The following is a 19,461-nucleotide window of genomic DNA, read 5'->3' on the forward strand; positions in this document are numbered from 1 at the left end:
TCACCATATACTGTATGTTTATTTGGTACAGAGTGAAAAAGTGAATGTCAGACAATGACAAAAAAATTTTTAGCGTAGTATTGTATAGCTAGTGAGCACTGTGATGCTTTATTTAGTATTGGTATGGAAGTTAAACTTCTTGTAGTGCCAACCCTACTGTAAACTAGAGAAAGGCAAAAATCATGTGTTCACCTGGTGATCTGCTGCCATCTAGTGGCAAGTACTATTATTGGGTATTATTATTATTATTATTATTATTAAGGTTTCTAGCCTGATGCGTGATTAGGTAATATTGTATACTAGTTTCAGAGCACGTTATAAAGGAGTTTGATAGTCTAAATACAGAATAACAGTTATGTAAGTAGATCCTGGACTTCCTGACTGGGAGACCTCAGTCAGTCCGGATCGGGAACAGCATCTCCAACACCACCACACTGAGCACTGGAGCCCCACAGGGCTGTGTGCTCAGTCCATTGCTGTTCACTCTGCTGACTCACGACTGTGTAGCAATGCACAGCTCAAATCATATCATCAAGTTCGCCGATGACACGACCGTGGTGGGTCTCATCAGCAAGAACGACGAGTCAGCATACAGAGATGAGGTGCAGCGGCTAACGGACTGGTGCAGAGCCAACAACCTGTCCCCGAATGTGGACAAAACTAAAGAGATGGTTGTTGACTTCAGAAGAGCACAGAGTGACCACTTTCCGCTGAACATCGGCAGCTCCTCCGTGGAGATCGTCAAGAGCACCAAGTTTCTTGGTGTTCACCTGGCGGAGAACCTCACCTGGTCGCTCAACACCAGTTCCATAACGAAGAAAGCCCAGCAGCACCTGTTCTTTCTGCGAAGGCTGAGGAAAGCACATCTCCCACCCTCCATCCTCACCATGTTCTACAGAGGGACTATCGAGAGCATCCTGTGCAGCTGCATCACTGCCTGGTTTGGGAATTGCACTGTCTCAGATCGCAAGACCCTGCAGCGGATAGTGAGGACAGCCGAGAAGATCATCGGGGTCTCTCTTTCCTCCATCACGGACATTTACACCTCTCGCTGCATCCGCAAGGCCACCAGCATTGTGGATGACCCCACACACCCCTCTCACACACGCTTCACCCTCCTGCCATCTGGTAAACGGTACCGGAGCATTCGGGCCCTCACAACCAGACTGTGCAATAGTTTCTTCCCTCATGCCATCAGACTCCTCAATACCTAGAACTGGACTGAAGGAAGGAACACACACACACACATACATATACACACATACACACAACTGAACATCCTCCATGCACATGTTTTACACATGTTTTGCACATGCTGCTGCTGCTGCTACTATTATGTTTACACATAATACAATACCATTATGTTTACATTACTTCAGCTATTTATATCAAACTCTGTATTATTTGCACTATTGTCACTTGGCCACTTACGTGCGTACTGGTTGGCATTGTAGTTATTGTACTGTCTTGTTCTGTCTTGTGCGTCTGCACGTTTGCACTTGTGCACTTTATGTTTAATTTATGTAGTCCCTGTAGTTCTGTGTTGTTCTGTGTTGTCTTATGTAGCACCTTGGTCCTGGAGAAACGTTGTTTCGTTTCACTATGTACTTGTATATGGCTGAAATGACAATAAACTCCACTTGATTTGACTTGACTTGACTTGAGTGCAAAAGTTTGCATTCCCAGAGGTTTCTGAATTGGGAAAAAATGAAAAAAAAAAAAAGTTTTGGACAAAAGCTATTGACCCTGTTGATCCCAAAGGTAACTGTTCAGGGAATGTGAAACAGGGCATGCAAGTTATACGGGAATATTTACATAGGCTATCACACTCAGATTCAGGGGGGCACAAACTTTTGAACTGGTGTCATTTTCATATCATTCATATCATATATTTCATATCACTCAAGACGTTCAGCAGACTAAATGTCTTGTTGCTATAAATGCCTTTATGGTCCACACTTTTGCACTGTAGGAATTGTGTTAGTGCAGGAAGCATGCACTTGTTGCACGTGCGTAGTCGGTACAATGCGCGCGCTTCTCGGTTCTGCATGCGCGTTTCTGTTTACGAGGAACAGCAAGTTAGAACACAACCCTGCAGCTCGCGCTCGCTCTCTCTTTCTCTGTGTGTGTGCGTATGTGTGTGTGTGTGCGTATGTGTGTGTCACTTCCGAGTGTTTGAATCTCCGCAAAACACTCCCTCTTTAAGCGTACATTCCCTATTCGGCGGGGCTCGCGCGCAGCTCGCGCCCTCTCTCCACCTGCGCGTTACTTTCTCACCTTTACTGACGCGACCTGAAGTTTTACCAGATGTCTTTTTTCACGTGAAACGTTTTTTTTTTTTTTTTGCTTCTTTTCACGTGAGCATTTCCTCGTTGTTTTGTTCAGGAGAGTTTTAGAGACGCTCGTTGGATTAGTGAGTGATATCTGCTATCTGTTAAGCCGCTCTCTACCTGTTCCGACTTGTAGGGACCTGCGTGTGTGTTTGCGCGCGCGCACTCCCAGGTGCAGTTCGGGCGCGGCCTCAGCGCAGGAAGCGAAGTGTCGCGAGCGTGGTCGTGCCATGGCCGTGAACGAGAGGGCCGCGCGAGCTCTGCGAGACATCATCAAGCGGCAAGGCAACGGAACCTGCGCGGACTGCGGCGCTCCCGGTCAGTTAGCTTCCGTGTGGGGTGTTTACGACTTCTAACGTGTGTGTGTGTGTGTGTGTGTGTGTGTGTGTGTGTGTGTGTTTGGGGGGAGGGGAGGGGGGGTGTCTGTTAGCCGGACACGCACAGGTAACGTCACGTGATCAGCTTATCAAGTTACACTCTAATTGAAAATCTGGTTGCCAAGGTAACCCAACTGACAAACCTTGCTAGCTTCTATAACTTTCCCCTAAATAGTATACAGAAACAGTACTCATTTCACATTATACACATTACAGTGATTAATTAAAGGGCAAAATAGTTGTTGTTTTCCCCCATATGTGTTGTTCTTTAATTGTTTGGAAACAGTGTTGTGAAATGTCTTTTTAAAATAAGATATACTTCAAAAATTAGTTAATACACATGTATTATATGCTAATACATATGCTCCACAGGATAGGAAGACTATAAATCAGTGTTACTGCTTTCAGAAACTTTGAAATAACACTGTAGTGATATAATATTCTCTTTTTCTGAGTGAAGTAAGAAATAAAATGCTTAAGATTGTCTTGTAAAAAAAGTGTTTATCCGCAGGTTGGTGTGATGCCAAGCCATAACCATCCCAAAGTGGATTATTTTGCAATAACTGCATGCTCGGAAGTGTTTTATTCCTCACAACAAATGGCCTTCCATTACAATTTTTAGTTTGTTAATGAATAACACATCAATTTTTAACCATTTATAGTTATAACATTGAGGAACTTATTGTGGAAGACATGCTAGTTCCTGTTAGCACAGGATAACCTGCCTCACCAGGCGCTCTTCCTTTTCTCTGTCTTAAACAAACAAACAAACAAACAGACAAAAAACATAGATTGATATCAAGAAACCGGAAAGCAGCACAAAGTCCTCCGTCCTGAAGACTTTACTGTAGTGGAAAACGTACTGTTACAAAGTGCTGACCCTGATGACTCCTTACATAAATGTTAAATAAATGTTTCCTAATGGAAAATTTCACCATAGCAACTTGTTTTTTTAACTAGCTTTAGATTAAATGTGTCGTATCCACTGTACAAGTCTGAGTTAATGAGTTGTTACTAGCGAAAGTAGTCTACTACTATTGTAAGAGCTGCTGTCAGAGAAAATGAATCAACACCTTCTCACCAATCAGATGGTGTATAAGTTAGGAATAAATCACTTCAGCATGTCCTGAAGTTTTATATTCTTCTTATTCCATCTCAGTTTGCCAAGCAATTTTTTAGAAAATGTAATATATGACGAATGTGCTGATATTATTTTTTCTGCTATTCTCCTTAAGATCAAAATCTTCTGATCTTGTAAGTTACCCAAATCTATTTTAGGTTTTCATACTATATTGTGGCTCATGATGTGATTGTTTACATCATATCATGTCTTCCTGCGGTTGAGTCTCGTCACTGCCGCTGCCCACTCTCAGGCTCAGAAATGCAGGAAGTTATAGCTTAGATGGCCAGAATAGATTTCTGACCACTAAGTTATTAAATATAATTATTTCCTACTAAAAATGAGCAGTAAATATGTTCAAATAAGTGCACATAATTCAATAAAGCACTAAGCATGGCATGTCCGTGAGATATTTAGTTGTTCCATGTCCTGTGGGAGTGCACAACATCTTATAATAGCAGCATACATACATTTGTATAAAGTGTGAAATTTGAAGAAGAAATTAAAAAGTATTTAGGAATTTTCCGTTCAGCTCTTTCCGTAGCGGCAAGACACAGGCGGCTCCCTGCTACAAGAACAGACATGTCCATGGAGAAAATACCTTCAAGTCCGATTAAGCCACCCAGCGGCATGCATTAGTTCTTTAAAAACTAAATGTTGAGGCTTGCTGCTTGGCAGAAACACTGTGGAAAATTAGAGCTTATTAATGCTTCATACAACACAGCATCAACAACTTATCATGCTTATTAATGCTTCATACAACACAGCATTGTTGAATTCTTAAATCTGATTGGTCAGAAGCTCTGACAATAGTGCCAGCTGTAACACAAATCACAGGTTTGTATAAGGCGCTTGTTCTAGTACACTATCGTTTCTATAGTAACAACTTATACAAGGACTTGTAAGACAGACAGTGTATATACATAATGTAATGCTAATAGCCTAATAAATTGATTAAAAATGTTTGGTTGGTTAGCAGCGTAATTGATGTAGGCTAATCATTGATATTAGTTTTCTGAAACATTTTCTGTACAATTTATGGAAGGAGTCTCCAGTTTCAGTGCCTTATAATGGTCAGTAGGTTTTCCAACATCGGATTCCATGACTTTCCTGCTTTACCGGTTCCTTTATAATATGACAAGCAGCTTTTTTCTTTTCTTTTTTTTTGCCTTAAAGGGAGAGAAAAAGAAAGACTGGTAAGGGAATGACTGTTTATAGCTGCTGTAATGTAAGTGATAACAGGAAGTAACTTGTCTCGTGGACGTACCACGACATTACACATAACTATAAATGGTTAAGAAGTGTTCAGTAATAAATAAAACACTGCGGTATAAGAAGACTAAAATACTTCCAGACATGCTGTTATCAGAAAATAATCAACTTTGGGGTATCACACCACCTCATTATGCATTATTTTTCTACAAAAGCACCCAGAGTGTTTCTTCAGGAGGTGAAGATCTCAGATGTAAGTGTGTGTTGGGAATGAACAGCATTCACACAATCCAAATCATTTCTGGTCATAACAATGTCACATCAAGGCTTCACCAGACAACAATACATTGCAAAGCATATTACAGTCATTCATTCGTTCATTCATCTTCAGTAAGCGCGTTATCCAGGTCAGGGTCGCGGTTGGATCCGGAGCTTAGCCCAGGAACACTGGACGCAAGGTGAATGGGACTATCACAATCGCAACACGAATAACTTAAATGAACTTGTTCTGAGAATTTTCACTTTCTGAGCTCCAAGCTCCCTTTTTCACTTTCTGAGCTTTCATTCACAGAAAGTGAATTTTCACTTTCTGAGCTCCAAGCTCCCTTTTTTCAGCTCCCTTTTTTCAGCTCAGCTCGCTGTAGTACAAACTGTTCAGAAATAAAGTTTCTTGCTGATGATGTAATTTTGCCCTGTGGGTATATAAAAGTCACGCAGACTGGAAAAGCAAATTGGAGAATCTATGAAAGTGAAAATCTTATCATTTTTTCCCCTAAGGACTAAGCGTGTGTGTATGTGTGTCTGTGTGCCTGTGTGTGTGTAAGAGATATTTAGTGGCTTATTTACACACCAGTGAGTGTGTAAGATAAAACCCACAGGTGTGGCGACACCCAGATAAGTGCAGAGTGAGTATGTGGCTGTAAGGAGTGGACATTCACCCTGGTTAAAGGCAGCATTGTTGTGCGTCATCCAAAACTCTTTCCAAGAAGGTTGTGAAACTACGGAGTACTTTTATACTCCCATTGTCACATTCCCCAAATTTCTCTCTCTCTCTCTCTGTCTCTCTCTCTGTCTCTCTTTCACATACTCTCTCTCTCTCTCTCTCTCTCTCTCTCTCTCTCTCTCTGTCTCTCTCTTCCACTCACTCTCTCAAGCTCTAAATGGTACTTTCCAAGTTTCAAATTTTGCAAAAACTCATTCCTTCTTCCTTTAATCATTACTTAACAGACTTGACATCAGAAGACGCCCGCCTGTTTCTCTTCCTCGTTTTGCGGCTCTAAATGTTCAAGTTGGAGTTTGATTTTGTGAAACACATCTGGCACTTCATGATGTTTCATGTGAACATTGAACAGACCTAAAAACGGGGCTTTTTTCACAATTGTGTCATGTTTTATACAGGAATCTCTAGGCACCTCGTGATTCAAATGCAACTGAATTGAGTGTCATGATGTTATTAAAGATTATAGATTATAGATTATAGCTTCTTTTTCCATTCTGATCATTTTTTTTATTTCTATAGCTTACGTTAAGGATTTTTGTCTAGAATCAAATATATTTTATAAACATGGATTTTTTTCTAGAGTATATATCTTGCATAAACATTGATTCACTGAGTCGTTCATTTGTTTGTTTGTCCATTTATTCATTCATCTTCAGTAACTGCTATATCCTGGTCATGATCGATCCGGGATCTATCCCGTGAACACTGGACACAATTCCGGAAATACATCCTAGATAGAAACCTGTCCTGTCATCACAGGACATCCCATGCACACACACATAAACACACACACACACACACACACACACACACACACTAGTGGCAATATAGTATAGCCAGTCCACCTACCGACATGTTTTTGTGAGTTGAGAGGAAACCAAAGAACCCGGAAGAAACCCACATAGACATTACATACTTATAATTAATAACATAATAAATACAGTTATATAATTAGCTTAGTTATATAATTAATACTTAAATATTTAAATTAATATTATATTTATAAGCACTTACACATGGATGGAGCCATGTTTCTAGTTCTGTTAATAGATAGTTTAATCTGGGAGGTAGATTTATTTAGGTTTAGCCATTTTTCATACTGAGTATAGATACTCACCAAAACCTGGCCACCGGTGTCTCACTTTCTTTCACTGTCTTTGTTGGCATTACAGTATGCAGTACTTATAAAACAATAAAAATAGGCAAATTACAAACCACATTATTTTAACACTATGTCTCATTTTCCTCTTCCATCCTTCTCTTTTTTTTTCTTCAGACCCAGAATGGGGATCCTGTTCTTTGGGAGTGTTTATTTGCCTCATTTGTTCCGGCATCCACCGGAACATTCCCGACATCGGAAAGGTCAAATCTGTCCTACTGTCCCACTGGGAGGACTCGGAAGTTCAGGTAACACAAAAACGCCGCTATGTCTTTATCTTATCTAACTTATAGCACAGCACTGTCGAATTCTCAATCCTGATTGCTCAGAAGGTGCTGATTAACTTGCTGTAACAGCAGCTCTCACAGAAATTCCGGCTGCATGGAAAATCACAGGTTTATATTAATGCGCTACTGTTTCTGAAGTTACAGTTTACACAGGGACTTGTATGTAGATGTGTCACATAATCTAAGTCTAATAATTAAACACATGCTGTTATTTAACAAAAAATGTAATTATTGATATAGTGAAGTTTTCTGTTCATGGACAGAAAAATGGAAGGAGTCTCCAGTGTCAGTGCTTTGTAACGGTCTGTAAGTTTTTGCTGCCGGAAAGTCTTCATAACAAGCTGTTTTTTTGTCTTATTAGCTAAAGAGTGAGGAAAAAAGAGAGATTGATAATGGGGGTGTAACAATACACTCCAGTTATCATTCAGTTTAAATTTAGGATACTGGCTTCACAATTCGATTCAATTTGTTTCTCAGTATAATTTGAACAAAATTGTAATGAAGAAAAATTATGACTCCTTTTTTTTCTGAATCTTAAACAATGCAAATGTGCATTTTTGTATAACACTTAAATACATAAAAATTGCTATGAACAGAGGTTTAATATTATAACTAAAATGTACTGCAGGTTCACCATATCTTAGTTAATAAATATATTTATAAATTCTCCCAAAATTTTGATCGAATAAACAAATTCTGTGACTTTGGGAAAATGCTTGATTGAAACATAATGAGCTCTGTAGCAGCCTGAGGCATCATTTTAACTGGAAATAAGAGCTCCAGAGTTGGCTAAAACGTAGACGTTCTACAATAGCAAATATAACAGGAAATGGATAAAAAGTGTGACATCATTCTTAATTTGATAAAACTTCATTGTTGGCAAATTGCTGTGGTATAAGGGTAATAAAACACTTCAGGACATGGTTGCTCAGGCTGGTATTGAAAAATAATTAACTTCAGTTCCACTTGACATTACCTCATCTATAAATATTTGTCTATAATGTCATGCCCGGTTATGTTTTATTTCTTACTAATCACCTCGTAATGGGGAAAATTCAGCTTCTGACAACACAAAACTAAAAAAGTGTTTCGTTACATAAACAGCAACTGTGCTGTCAGATAACTGGCTAACAGTAAACAGTTTGTTTTGATGTCATTTCACAGATTTCATCTCTGTAGCCTGTGAACAACGTGTCTCCAGCCTTCTAAAGTTTTAGAGAGCATTTTCAGGCACACTTGCAAACACTTTTCTGGCTACTTTATTAGACACAGCTAATCTATATATAACTAATATAGCTACTCTAGATCAACATCTACGTGCATTGATTTAGCAACAGATTTACCACAGTTAGTTTAGAGACCAAAGCCTGCCTTTTTCCATGCAGTGTGTGTTAGTCATCATCTCGCCTCAGTGTTTAGTGTGTGGTTTCTGAACACATGACGTTGCTGGTTCGATATTTTTAGTTGCTTTCTCAATCCAGCAGCGACACTTAGGTGTTTTACCAGTAAACACTTTGTGCACCAGCACAATGGAGCAATTTAATCTTGTGCATAGCAATAGATAACGTGTGTGTGTTCATGATGTATAAGCCTGTGTTTTCTTTTCTGTGTCTCAGTTCATGGCGGAGAATGGAAACGAGGCGTCCAAAAGTAAATTCGAGGCTTATGTGCCAGTGTACTACTACAAACCCACTCACAAAGACTGCCAGTAAGTCTGCCAGTTGACCAGACGGATAATTTATTGCTTTGCCAGAGGTGTGGACTTTGAGTGCTGATTGTGGGTTAGGTTGGACTCAAGGTGGCCATCTGTTGTTTAACTAAGATATGGTTAACATACAGTCTAGCCTGCACCAGGGCATACGCATTAAAACTGGACATAGAAACAGCACAAGAGTGTGTATTATGTATTAATTGAAAGTAATTTCTTTCTCGAGTATAGACTTGTTTGTTGGTTTTGACTGACCTGACTACTACAGTTGTAAGAACTGAAAAGTTGTTATTTTTTAAATGTAACTCCCTAAAAACACGGTTAATTATTCAGTCTTTCGTGTTAAAGCATGTTATTCAGTAACTACTAGGAATTATTCAGTAAATACAGTGAAAGTAATAGAGAAGTTCTGTAGTCACTTTATGTTTCTGTAGCTTTATGTTGTGTCATGACTTTGTGTTTATTCTATTTTAGGGTTGAGCGACAGCAAAGAAATAAATCAAAAATATATCAAGATGCATAAGAATATCTTCGTAATGTTTGATGTAGCACAGTTTTATAAAAATCTGCCTGAGGTCTGCTTACGTATTGAGTCAGTCTGGAATGCTTCCATGATGCCTGGATGAAAGAAGAAAAAGAAAAAAATATAAACATATTGCTGCAAGCAGCGATTAAGGGGGTCAGGTGTATGTTGGCTGTACCCCTTAGCGAAGGAGGAAGATCACAAGCCATTGGGACCATCAGCAATTGTTCCAAAGTAGATATACTACATTTAAATGCAAAACATCAAGCTGTAGCTGAGATATTGTAAGAGAAGAAGATTACTGAAAAAATTCAAAATGACGGAAATCCAATATGGTGGAAATGAACATCACTTGGAAAGTGGAATCATGTTTCTAGGACATTGTGTTGCGAAGGTGTTATTGTGAATGTATGTCCAAATTTGCCCTATTGGTGGTGCCCCAATGTTGTGTAGGTAGCTGAGACTGTCATGTCATTGGGCCAGATTTTATAAAAATCATACAAAGTGTTCTGTGTGCTGCCATTGACCTCCATGTGGAATAATAATAATAATAATAATGATAATAATATTCTAATATGGCACCTATGAACCTTTGGTGCTTGGCCCCATAAAACAATATATATATATATATATATATATATATATATATATATATATATATATATATATATATATATATATAAAAACAACTAAATGATCTGTCTTGTGCTAAAAATTCAAAAATTCTGTTGTGATCAGCTTCAATCACAAAGCTCAGCATGCAAGAATTAAGCTTTCCAAATTTATCTGCTTGGAAATTGTCTTAAAATATAAATATGCACTGTACTGTGTATATGATGCACAGTTTAATATGTGTATCTGTGCATGTGTGCATTCATAGAGTCCTGAAAGAGCAGTGGATCAGAGCTAAGTACGAGCGGCAGGAATTTACTCAAGACAGGAATCCGCTGGTTTATGAGAAGGGTGAGTGTTAACCATTATAATGAGAGATCAACGTAAAGACACATTGATTTACCAACAGATTTACAACAGGAACGTCGATAACACTGTATAAGTCATGTTTTTCTTGATCACAGGGACCAGAGACGGAGTGCTAATGAAGAGAGGGCGAGACAATGGGCAGTTCCTCAGCAGACGATTCGTCCTGTCTGAAAGAGAGGGGACACTTAAGTACTACACAAAGTTTGATGTGAGTTTTAATTAGCAAACACCGTAGCAGGGCTGCACAATGAATTATATTCCAACTATAGTCACATTTGTTATCACTTAGTTAAGCAAAATTGGCTGTGATACTGAAAGATAAAACATGAAGGGGCATGCTGTTATAGGAAAATAATCAGCGATGGATTGGAGTGATATAGTGGAGTTACTGTTAAAACCCCAAAGTTGATTCATTTCCAATAGCGCTACGTCCCAAAGTGTTTTATTCCTTTGCAACACATTTTTATTTATTAAGAAACAACATGTACACTCCTGGACAAAAAAATGGGCCAAGTCCAAAATGACAAAATATTAAGCTTTTAATGGTCTTAACAACAAATCATTGGTCAGGAAATGAGCAAGAATGAAACAAATCGATAAAAGAACTTCGTTTGGGAGAGCTTTTCCCTTTGATTTCTTTAAATGTTTAAGCCTTGTGGCTCTTGCTGGACTGCATCAGGTGTGGCAGATAACCAAATAATGACTAACCTTTTAAGAAAAAAAAATCCCAGAAGATATTTTTGGAGAATTTTGTACACCCTGACGTGTTAGTTTGTTATTTTTACATCAGACATTTTAATCATTATCATGATTTTACCTTTGCGTACAAGAAGACTATATAAGTAAATGTCCCTGTTTCTAGCTTTTCCTGTAGCAAAAGTAAACAAGCAAGTGGTGACACAGGAGCTTTCAGGAGTGCATTTGTTTAATTCTTGCTCATTTTCTGACTAATGATTTGTTGTTAAGACCACTAAAAGCTTAATATTTGCCATTTTGGGCATGGCCCATTTTTTCTGTTTATAGTTATGTCTAACGTTGTGGAACTTCCACGAAACAAGTTAGTCCCTCTTTTCACTGACTGTACATTATGGCAGCTGAAAACATCTGTAAAAGTACAAGATGATTTTTAAGCTGTCAGTTAGGGTCGTGTTTGAGAATTTTTTTGAATAGTCATCTGGATGATTTTTTTATTAGCAGATCTGGCAACCAATGCACTATTCATTTTTGTAAAATAAATGAAAAGTGTTTGAATGTTACACTACCTGCACTTTTTCCTCCACAAGCAGCTGTGAGTGGTGAGAATATAGATTGAGGTGAACAGGCTGGAGCACTCCAGTGAAATAGTGTTTAAAATATTCATGTGTGCTGAAAGAAGAAGGGTGTGTGTCAGTGCTGAGAGGTTAAACACAGTTTGCTCTCTTCAGGCCACTGCTTGTACAACCTCTCTCCTGGGTCATTTGTGTTGGAAGTCAACCATGTTTACCTGTCTGAACATCTCTGTAGTTTTAGTCCAAGTAAACTGTTCTCACAGGGAAATATAATATATTGTGCTTTAAATACCCAGGATATGTACTAGTATTATACTCGAACTCCTCATTTTTATGGTACTCTGGACACTTTTGAAATCAGCAATTCAAAGTGTTTAGGGGATTTTCTAACTTGTCACAGTTACTATGGAGGCTGTTCAGCGACATAAGGTTATGGCAATTTGACATTTCTGTACAAACAATAGAGCTTGATTTGAATCTTTACTATTGTGTATACTTCTTTTTTACAATGTGTGCATCATAAAAGGAATTAGGAAATGCTTCATACCTTATTAGAAGAATACTTGTGTGAAGTCAGCAGCATTTTGCAAAAATGACTTGTCATACCTTTTATCTGTTTATACTTACATTTAATGCTGCTGATCGTCTGCAAAACAAGTTAGTTCCTGCTATCGCTTACACTATAGTAGATATAAACAGTAGTTCCTTCACAGCCTCTATTTTCTCTCTCTCTCTCTCTCTCTCTCTCTTGAAGTTAATAAATTAAAAATTGCAGCTTGTCATGTTACAGAGAAACAACAAAGCACAAAGTCATCTGAAGTCTAGTCAGAAAACTTCAAGATAGAGCTTTACTGTAACTCTCTGACTATTACAAAGCACTAATGCTGGAGACTCCTTCCATAAATGCAAAACACACATCTCAACAATGAAAAATGCATTTATTTAAGTCACTTTGTAATTTGTTACTGTTGAATCAATAACACATTAGAATGGGCACATTAATCTAAACCAGTATAAGTTCTGTCAGAGCTATAAAAAATAGAAAATTAGTCGACACAATCAGAATCGAGAATTTAGCAGTGCTCTAGAATGAAAAACATTATGCCCTGGAGGATATTTCGAAAATATTTACTGTATATCTTCATTAGAAAGGGACATAGTACAAATGTTTGAAGGAACATGAAGGTTGAATAAACACTAAATGCCTTTGTCCTCTTCATTTTATCTTAAAGAGCTTTAATCTTCTGAACTCTTCTTATCAGTTGTGCATGGTGCACAACTGGACACTTGAAGTATTCTTGTGGTGGAGTATGTATACCTGATGATGATTTCTTCATGTGCATGCTTGTGAGTAACTCTGAGCATTCTCTCATTTTGCATTCACACAGGCCAAAGAACCTAAAGCTGTAATAAAGGTGGACACCATCAATGCCTCGTTCCAGCCAGAGAAGATCGGCAACCCTAACGGCCTCCAGATCACTTACCTTAAAGACTACAACACGCGTAATATCTTCCTCTATCACGAAAACAGCAAGGTCAGTATTTGAATAGATTTCAGTATTACTGAGGCGATAAATTTATAGGAAATATGCTAATCGTGATGTGGCAGCATCTTAATAGTACCAGGAACTAAGCAATATCTAAGGACTGAGGACTAAAACCTTAGATATTGCTAATTAATATGATAAAAAATGATATGTAATGGTACTGAGAAACTGCAAAGCATTAACTCTGCCCTGAAGACTTTCATTTGTCAGAAAACCTAATCCATAAAGTTACAGCTTTCTGGATTAAAAGCATGTGTAATTGTTGATATGGTAAGTTTATTTAAGTTGTCTATCACAGGAATGTCTTCCGGACAGAAGACATTTTGGCTTATCAGTAACCTGACAAGCTGCATTTTTTTTTTTTTTTTTTGTCTTAGTAACTTAAAGAGAAAGAGAGAATGAGGCTGGTGAGGGAACAAATGTTTATAGCTGTTATAAAACTAACTTGTTTCCAGGACAAATTGCTGTGGTATAAGACACTACAGGATGTGCTGCTATAGGAAAATAATCCACATCACACCACCCCGTTGTTAATTATTTTCTTATTAAATGTTTTTCACTTTACATAGAACATAAGGTTTACAGAGAAAACTGTTCTTTACCGTTCAGTGTATTCAATCCAGTCTTGATGTACATAATCTGTCTATTGCTGTCTGTATCTCTTTATCAGGAAATAGTGGACTGGTTTAACTCGATTCGAGCCGTCCAGCTACACTACCTGAAAGTAGCTTTCCCCGGGGCTTCCGAGCTTGAAGTGAGTAAATACAGGATATCAACACCATCATGTCTCTGCTTATTATTAAGTAATTCATCTTGAATCATGCTATTGAGTAACTATGATAAATGTTCCAGTAACTACAGTGAAACTAATAGGAAAGATGTTCATGTAGTTATGAGAGTAGGGAATGTAAGCCTGGACTTGCTGATGGATTCTGGGAGTTTAGGGCGTTAATAATATAGTTCTTTCACACATAGACGCATAGACACACACACTCACACACATGCACACACATCTATGCATACTCCTCTTCTTCTTTTCAGTTCCTGTTAATATGTCGCACTCTTTACTCTGCTATTGTTTGGTTGTAAGTACTGCAGATGCATTTCACGTTGTGGTAAGCTGAAAATCTATAAAAACATGGCAACAAATTTGTTTATGAAAGAGTTGGTTTGCTGCGTAGCAAAGAAACATAAATTGGAAAAAGAGACAATATTTAAAACATGCTTTTGTGGGTTCTATGTAATAGTGTGTAATCTTCCAAGATGCATGCACAAAATATTTAATCTAGGATCTAACCACTACAAGACAACGGGTGTCAGTAAACAACCAACAGACTTACAAAATGCAATTTTAGTCAAAAACAAACAAACTAACAAACAAACAAATAAATAAATAAGCCTATGAATAATAAATCATAGGCCAAATAGCATCAGCCATGGATCCATCTGCCTGAAAGCAAGCATAACTTTGCCACATAGTTCACTAGCAGGTAGTCTCATGCTAAAACATACTTCTCACTCCAGGCAATAATAATCAATAGCAAAAAAAATAAAAAATAGCCAAACACTGAATACCCCTGACTGACAGATTACAGCAGAATGAAATAAATGTCATTATGCAATTCATTTAACTGAATTTATTTATTCATTTTCTCTTTATTGTTATTCTTCATCTATATACCTTTTATATTATTTTATTTTGGCAAGCACATTTTGAACTTGAACTTGACTCCTGTCTAAGCTAAAGGCCTTGTGTGCTCTTTCTTCAGTTAAAACCCAAACTGACACGAAACTTCCTGAAAGAGGGCTACATGGAGAAGACAGGACCAAGGGTAAGAAGACACGCTAATTACTCATCATGTGTTATTCTACATGTTCAGTGAAGAGTCTGACGTCTGTATGTGTAAGCGTCTTATAACTTGAGGGTTCGACCCTGAGCTCCGGTTACTTCCTCTGAGGAGTTTCATTACACCTTCGAGTGCTCTAGTTTTCTCCTACGTCCAGAAAACATGACCTAAATGAATTCTTTTATGTAACAGGCAACATTTTCTTTAACAAACTTAACTTAAATCATTAAATATATACGTTAATAGATCATGGTTTATAATGATTCCATGCATTGATCCTATTTTGTGCTCAGTAGACATTCATACCAAGACCTGTTTCATACCCAGCTTCAGACTTGCGTCTTGTGATTTGGGAATCAGCCCCACAGCCTGGCAGTGCCTCAGTTAACTACTGAACGAACCAGTGGAACCAGATTCTGAAGCTGCATTCAGGACTTATCTCTATGCAGTATTCACATGCTGAGGTTAAGAATAAAGATTGTCGGAAATACACACAAGTGGCTACATTTTAGTGGATGTGGTCTTAATAATAATAATAATAATAATAATAATTAATATTATTTTATATAGCTGCATGCATTTAAAATGCAGTTCAATGTGCTTTACAATGTAAAAGTACTAAAATAGGCAAATACAAATTGTAAATAAAAAAGGATCACTTTTCAAACTTTCTAAACTTTGGGTAGTTGAGTCTCTTTTTGTAATGAATTCTAAAATAAATTTTAAACATTGTTTTTTTTTAAATAGTGAGAGTAATCAGAGAGTAACACAGAATAGGTGAACACAGTCAGGTAACAAAGTAATGGCAGGATCGGTCGGTGGGGGTTTGGGGGGGGGGGGGTGAGATGGGGAATCTGTGACAGATTTCTGTAATTGTTTAACATTTTTGTATTCAAAAATAAGGAGCAAAAGCTACAAAGACTTAAAATCGGGTTTTGTGCCACAGTCTTGTCTAATCAACCAATCAATCAGTTCATGAATACAAATATTCTGTTTCTAGGACAGAGAATGTTGGGTAAATTCATTCATTCATTTCTCTCTCTCTATCTGTCATTATCTCTCTATCACTTCCTTCTCAGCAAACAGAGGGTTTTAAGAAGCGCTGGTTCACCCTGGACCACAGGAGATTAATGTACTTCAAGGATCCTCTGGTAAGACTGGTTTCTTTTTTTTGCTACCTCCATGCTTCCTCCTTTGTTAAGATTTCCTGATGAGAAGTGTGTGATGGAATGTGGTCTAAGAAAAGGTTAACTGATAAAACTGACATTAATTCACGTAGGCTGCAGATATACTGTATTACCTTATCTATCTTTAACTGTACAGTCTTAACGGACATTTTCCACATTCACACTGTAAAACCTGCTGTCGTCATGCCTTACTGTTAGCGGTGGGAGATGGGACAATTATGTTATCAGTATAACCTGACTTTATTAAAATGTAACCAATTCAACGATGTCAGCACTAGTAATGCGGATTTCCATCACATGAAATAAGAATAATAGATCATGTGATATTCATATAAAGAGCCTGGCGCATATGATTTAGCTTTTCAGATTAGTTTCAATGTACTAACAAAATTTCATTTCATTTTCCAGAAAAGTCAGATTGAAGGAATAACTTCCATAACAAGGAACATAGTATTAATCAACACAAATGCACATTTCCACTGCAAGTAATTAATGCATCAATTTATACCCTTCACTGTTCACGTCATTTTTATTCCTTATGTTCTATTTGATGACAAAAAGTGCTATTTTATCAGACATTCTTGAGACAGTTTTACTAATGACATTTAACACTAACACTATAACCATTATATTTTTATTAATTTGATTATTACTGTGACAAGATAAAATAAAAGAAAGATCTTTTTTTAAGATTCCCACATATTGTATGTCTCCACAGATAGTATTTACACTGGTATAATGAAGAGGAAGACGTGGCTTATTGTGGATTTTGCAGTTGTATTGCTGTAAAATCTGAGACAGTGAGGCATCCATTGCTAAATACTGTCCAGAACACAAGGCTTAGACGTTCTCCACCTAGTGACTCACTCAGTGTTAGACATCATTTAGCCTTAACAGGAAGCAGGTTTTAAATACCTCCGGATATAAAGACTGGCTGTGTGGTGTGTGGTGTGTGTGTGTGTGTGTGTGTTTGTGTGTGTGTGTTTGTGTGTGTGTTTGTGTCTGGCAGGATGCATTTGCTAAAGGTGAGGTGTTCCTGGGTCACAGAGATCTGGGTTACAGCGCCAGTCCCGGCTTACCGGCCAGCACCCAAAGCAACGGTGCCTGGCAGCATGGCATCACCATAGTGACGCCCGATCGCAGTTTTCTGTTCACCTGTGAGACAGAGGTGGAACAGCTGGATTGGCTGAAGCACTTTAATCACGTCATCAGCCTGCAGATGTCGCCTCAGGAGTACAGCAGTGAGTGAAACAACATGCATGCCACGGTTCTGGAAATATTGTGGTTTCTGGTTTATCTGTAATTGCCGACTTTACCTTAAGTAACAGATTTTTTAATACTATAATACTGAATGATGTGCCAGTGCCTGAATGAAGGCGGGTATTTTCCAGTTGAGACATACTTAAGAATTTACCAATAAATATGATGCAAGCATTATGTATTCTGGATCATGTAATTGCATTGAGATGTGTTGTGCTATTGTTAGCTTGTAAAAAACCTGATGTTGACTCTCATCTCATTTTCAGTGGAGGCCCTCTTCAAGCATAAACACTGACGGATTCACGCACTTTTCCCGACCCCAGCCTGACTCATCACCTCTTGACTTAAATAATTGAACACTACTTGTTTATTTTTATACATGGGAGTACTTGAGTACTTTTAGAGCTAGTGTGTTTACTGTAATTACCAAGCCAAGCGGCCAAGGAGATCAATATCCATCTCAGTAACGGTCACTTTAAAAGTGTTTTTGTTTCTGTATTGTGCATTTGTTTGGACATGACATTGTATTGTGTTGGGGTGCCTTAATAGTTATTATTACTAATCTAATCTAATCTACCAAACTATTGATGTGGAATATTGGTCCATGTTCTAGTTTAAATTGCATTTGTTTTGTCCTGAGGTGCCCTCTACTGGTGAGGTTATGCCATGTAAGTTGAGCTTTTAAAGGAAAAATCCACCATGCATGACCTGGTCAATATCAATATTTATAATTAACATGGTCAGCAAAAAAAAATTTTTGTATTGAAATTCTGAGTTCATGTGTTTGGTTCAAAATTTGAAAAATTATATTTTTTGGTTAATGGTTTCCTACATTACCCACAATACAGTTCAACTCCCTGCTTATAGCGACGCCATTGGGAATTCATCTCCAAAAGACAGTGATGCAGCAGTGCTTTAAGGTCTCAGTGAAGATGAAACCACCTTAGAAAGCTTACAGGCTCGCATACTCTCTGCAGTTTTGTTTTTTTTTTGCTGTAGCGTGCAAGAGCTCCAGTACTGCAGGTGGCGTTATAAAAATGTAATGATAATTTCCACAATTTATGGAAGAACAATTGCCGCTCCTTAATCTCATCCAGATTGATATAATTTGGCTTGGTCAGACCTCATTTATGACAACCAATCACAGGCTTGGCCGTGTAGCTTGTTCCTCAGCAGAGTTAACCTAGCTACCATGTGCACAACACAAGTGACTTAGGTCATGTTGTTTGTGGAAACCAAACAAACATCATCTCTGCATGAAGCATGCGCCCATTAAACACCATTGTAACTGCGCTAGTAATGTCCACTTCACTCACAAGCAATGTCCTTTTCACTCACGTGAATAAGAAAAATACAGCACCACATAACAAATTAGCACCAGAATCACTACAGACATCTCAAAATATTTCAATACAAACATAGTTAATGTCTTTCAGTGTGGACTTTTCCTTTAATTGTGCTTCCTTCAGGCGTAAGCATTTTGCCAAATGCCAAATTTATGACACGCATTGTAATTAGTTCTTGTTACTTTTTGAACATAACAATTTATAATTTACTTTTGTATAAAAGTAACTTTATGCAAGATGTTTAATATGGAAAGATACAACTGGAATCTAAATCCTTGCAATAAATATACTGATCAGCAATAGAGGACT

At 37.8% G+C, this 19,461-nt stretch overlaps 1 protein-coding gene across 1 annotated transcript; it reads left to right on the top strand.

Annotated features, from left to right (window-relative positions):
• The first annotated feature begins 2,132 nt into the window (after positions 1–2,132).
• zgc:92360 (uncharacterized protein LOC436988 homolog) lies at positions 2,133–19,452 on the top strand. Its single transcript, XM_053231560.1, has 12 exons — positions 2,133–2,357; positions 2,467–2,648; positions 7,316–7,446; positions 9,102–9,193; positions 10,597–10,679; positions 10,793–10,905; positions 13,354–13,500; positions 14,183–14,266; positions 15,282–15,344; positions 16,439–16,510; positions 17,556–17,787; positions 18,073–19,452. Exons 2-12 carry the CDS (start codon positions 2,561–2,563, stop codon positions 18,099–18,101), a joined length of 1,134 nt encoding a protein of 377 aa, XP_053087535.1. The 5' UTR covers positions 2,133–2,357; positions 2,467–2,560; the 3' UTR covers positions 18,102–19,452.
• The last annotated feature ends 9 nt before the right edge of the window (positions 19,453–19,461 follow it).

The sequence above is a fragment of the Pangasianodon hypophthalmus genome, chromosome 2 (genome assembly GCF_027358585.1).
Source record: "Pangasianodon hypophthalmus isolate fPanHyp1 chromosome 2, fPanHyp1.pri, whole genome shotgun sequence".
Classification (NCBI taxonomy): domain Eukaryota; kingdom Metazoa; phylum Chordata; class Actinopteri; order Siluriformes; family Pangasiidae; genus Pangasianodon; species Pangasianodon hypophthalmus.

Excerpts from the sequence above, each read along its gene's own strand:
- zgc:92360 (XM_053231560.1), top strand. The coding sequence starts at position 2,561 with ATGGCCGTGAACGAGAGGGCCGCGCGAGCTCTGCGAGACATCATCAAG. Across the intron at positions 13,501-14,182 it reads TCTATCACGAAAACAGCAAG|GAAATAGTGGACTGGTTTAA; the intron begins GTCAGTATTTGA and ends TCTCTTTATCAG. Across the intron at positions 16,511-17,555 it reads TGTACTTCAAGGATCCTCTG|GATGCATTTGCTAAAGGTGA; the intron begins GTAAGACTGGTT and ends TGTGTCTGGCAG.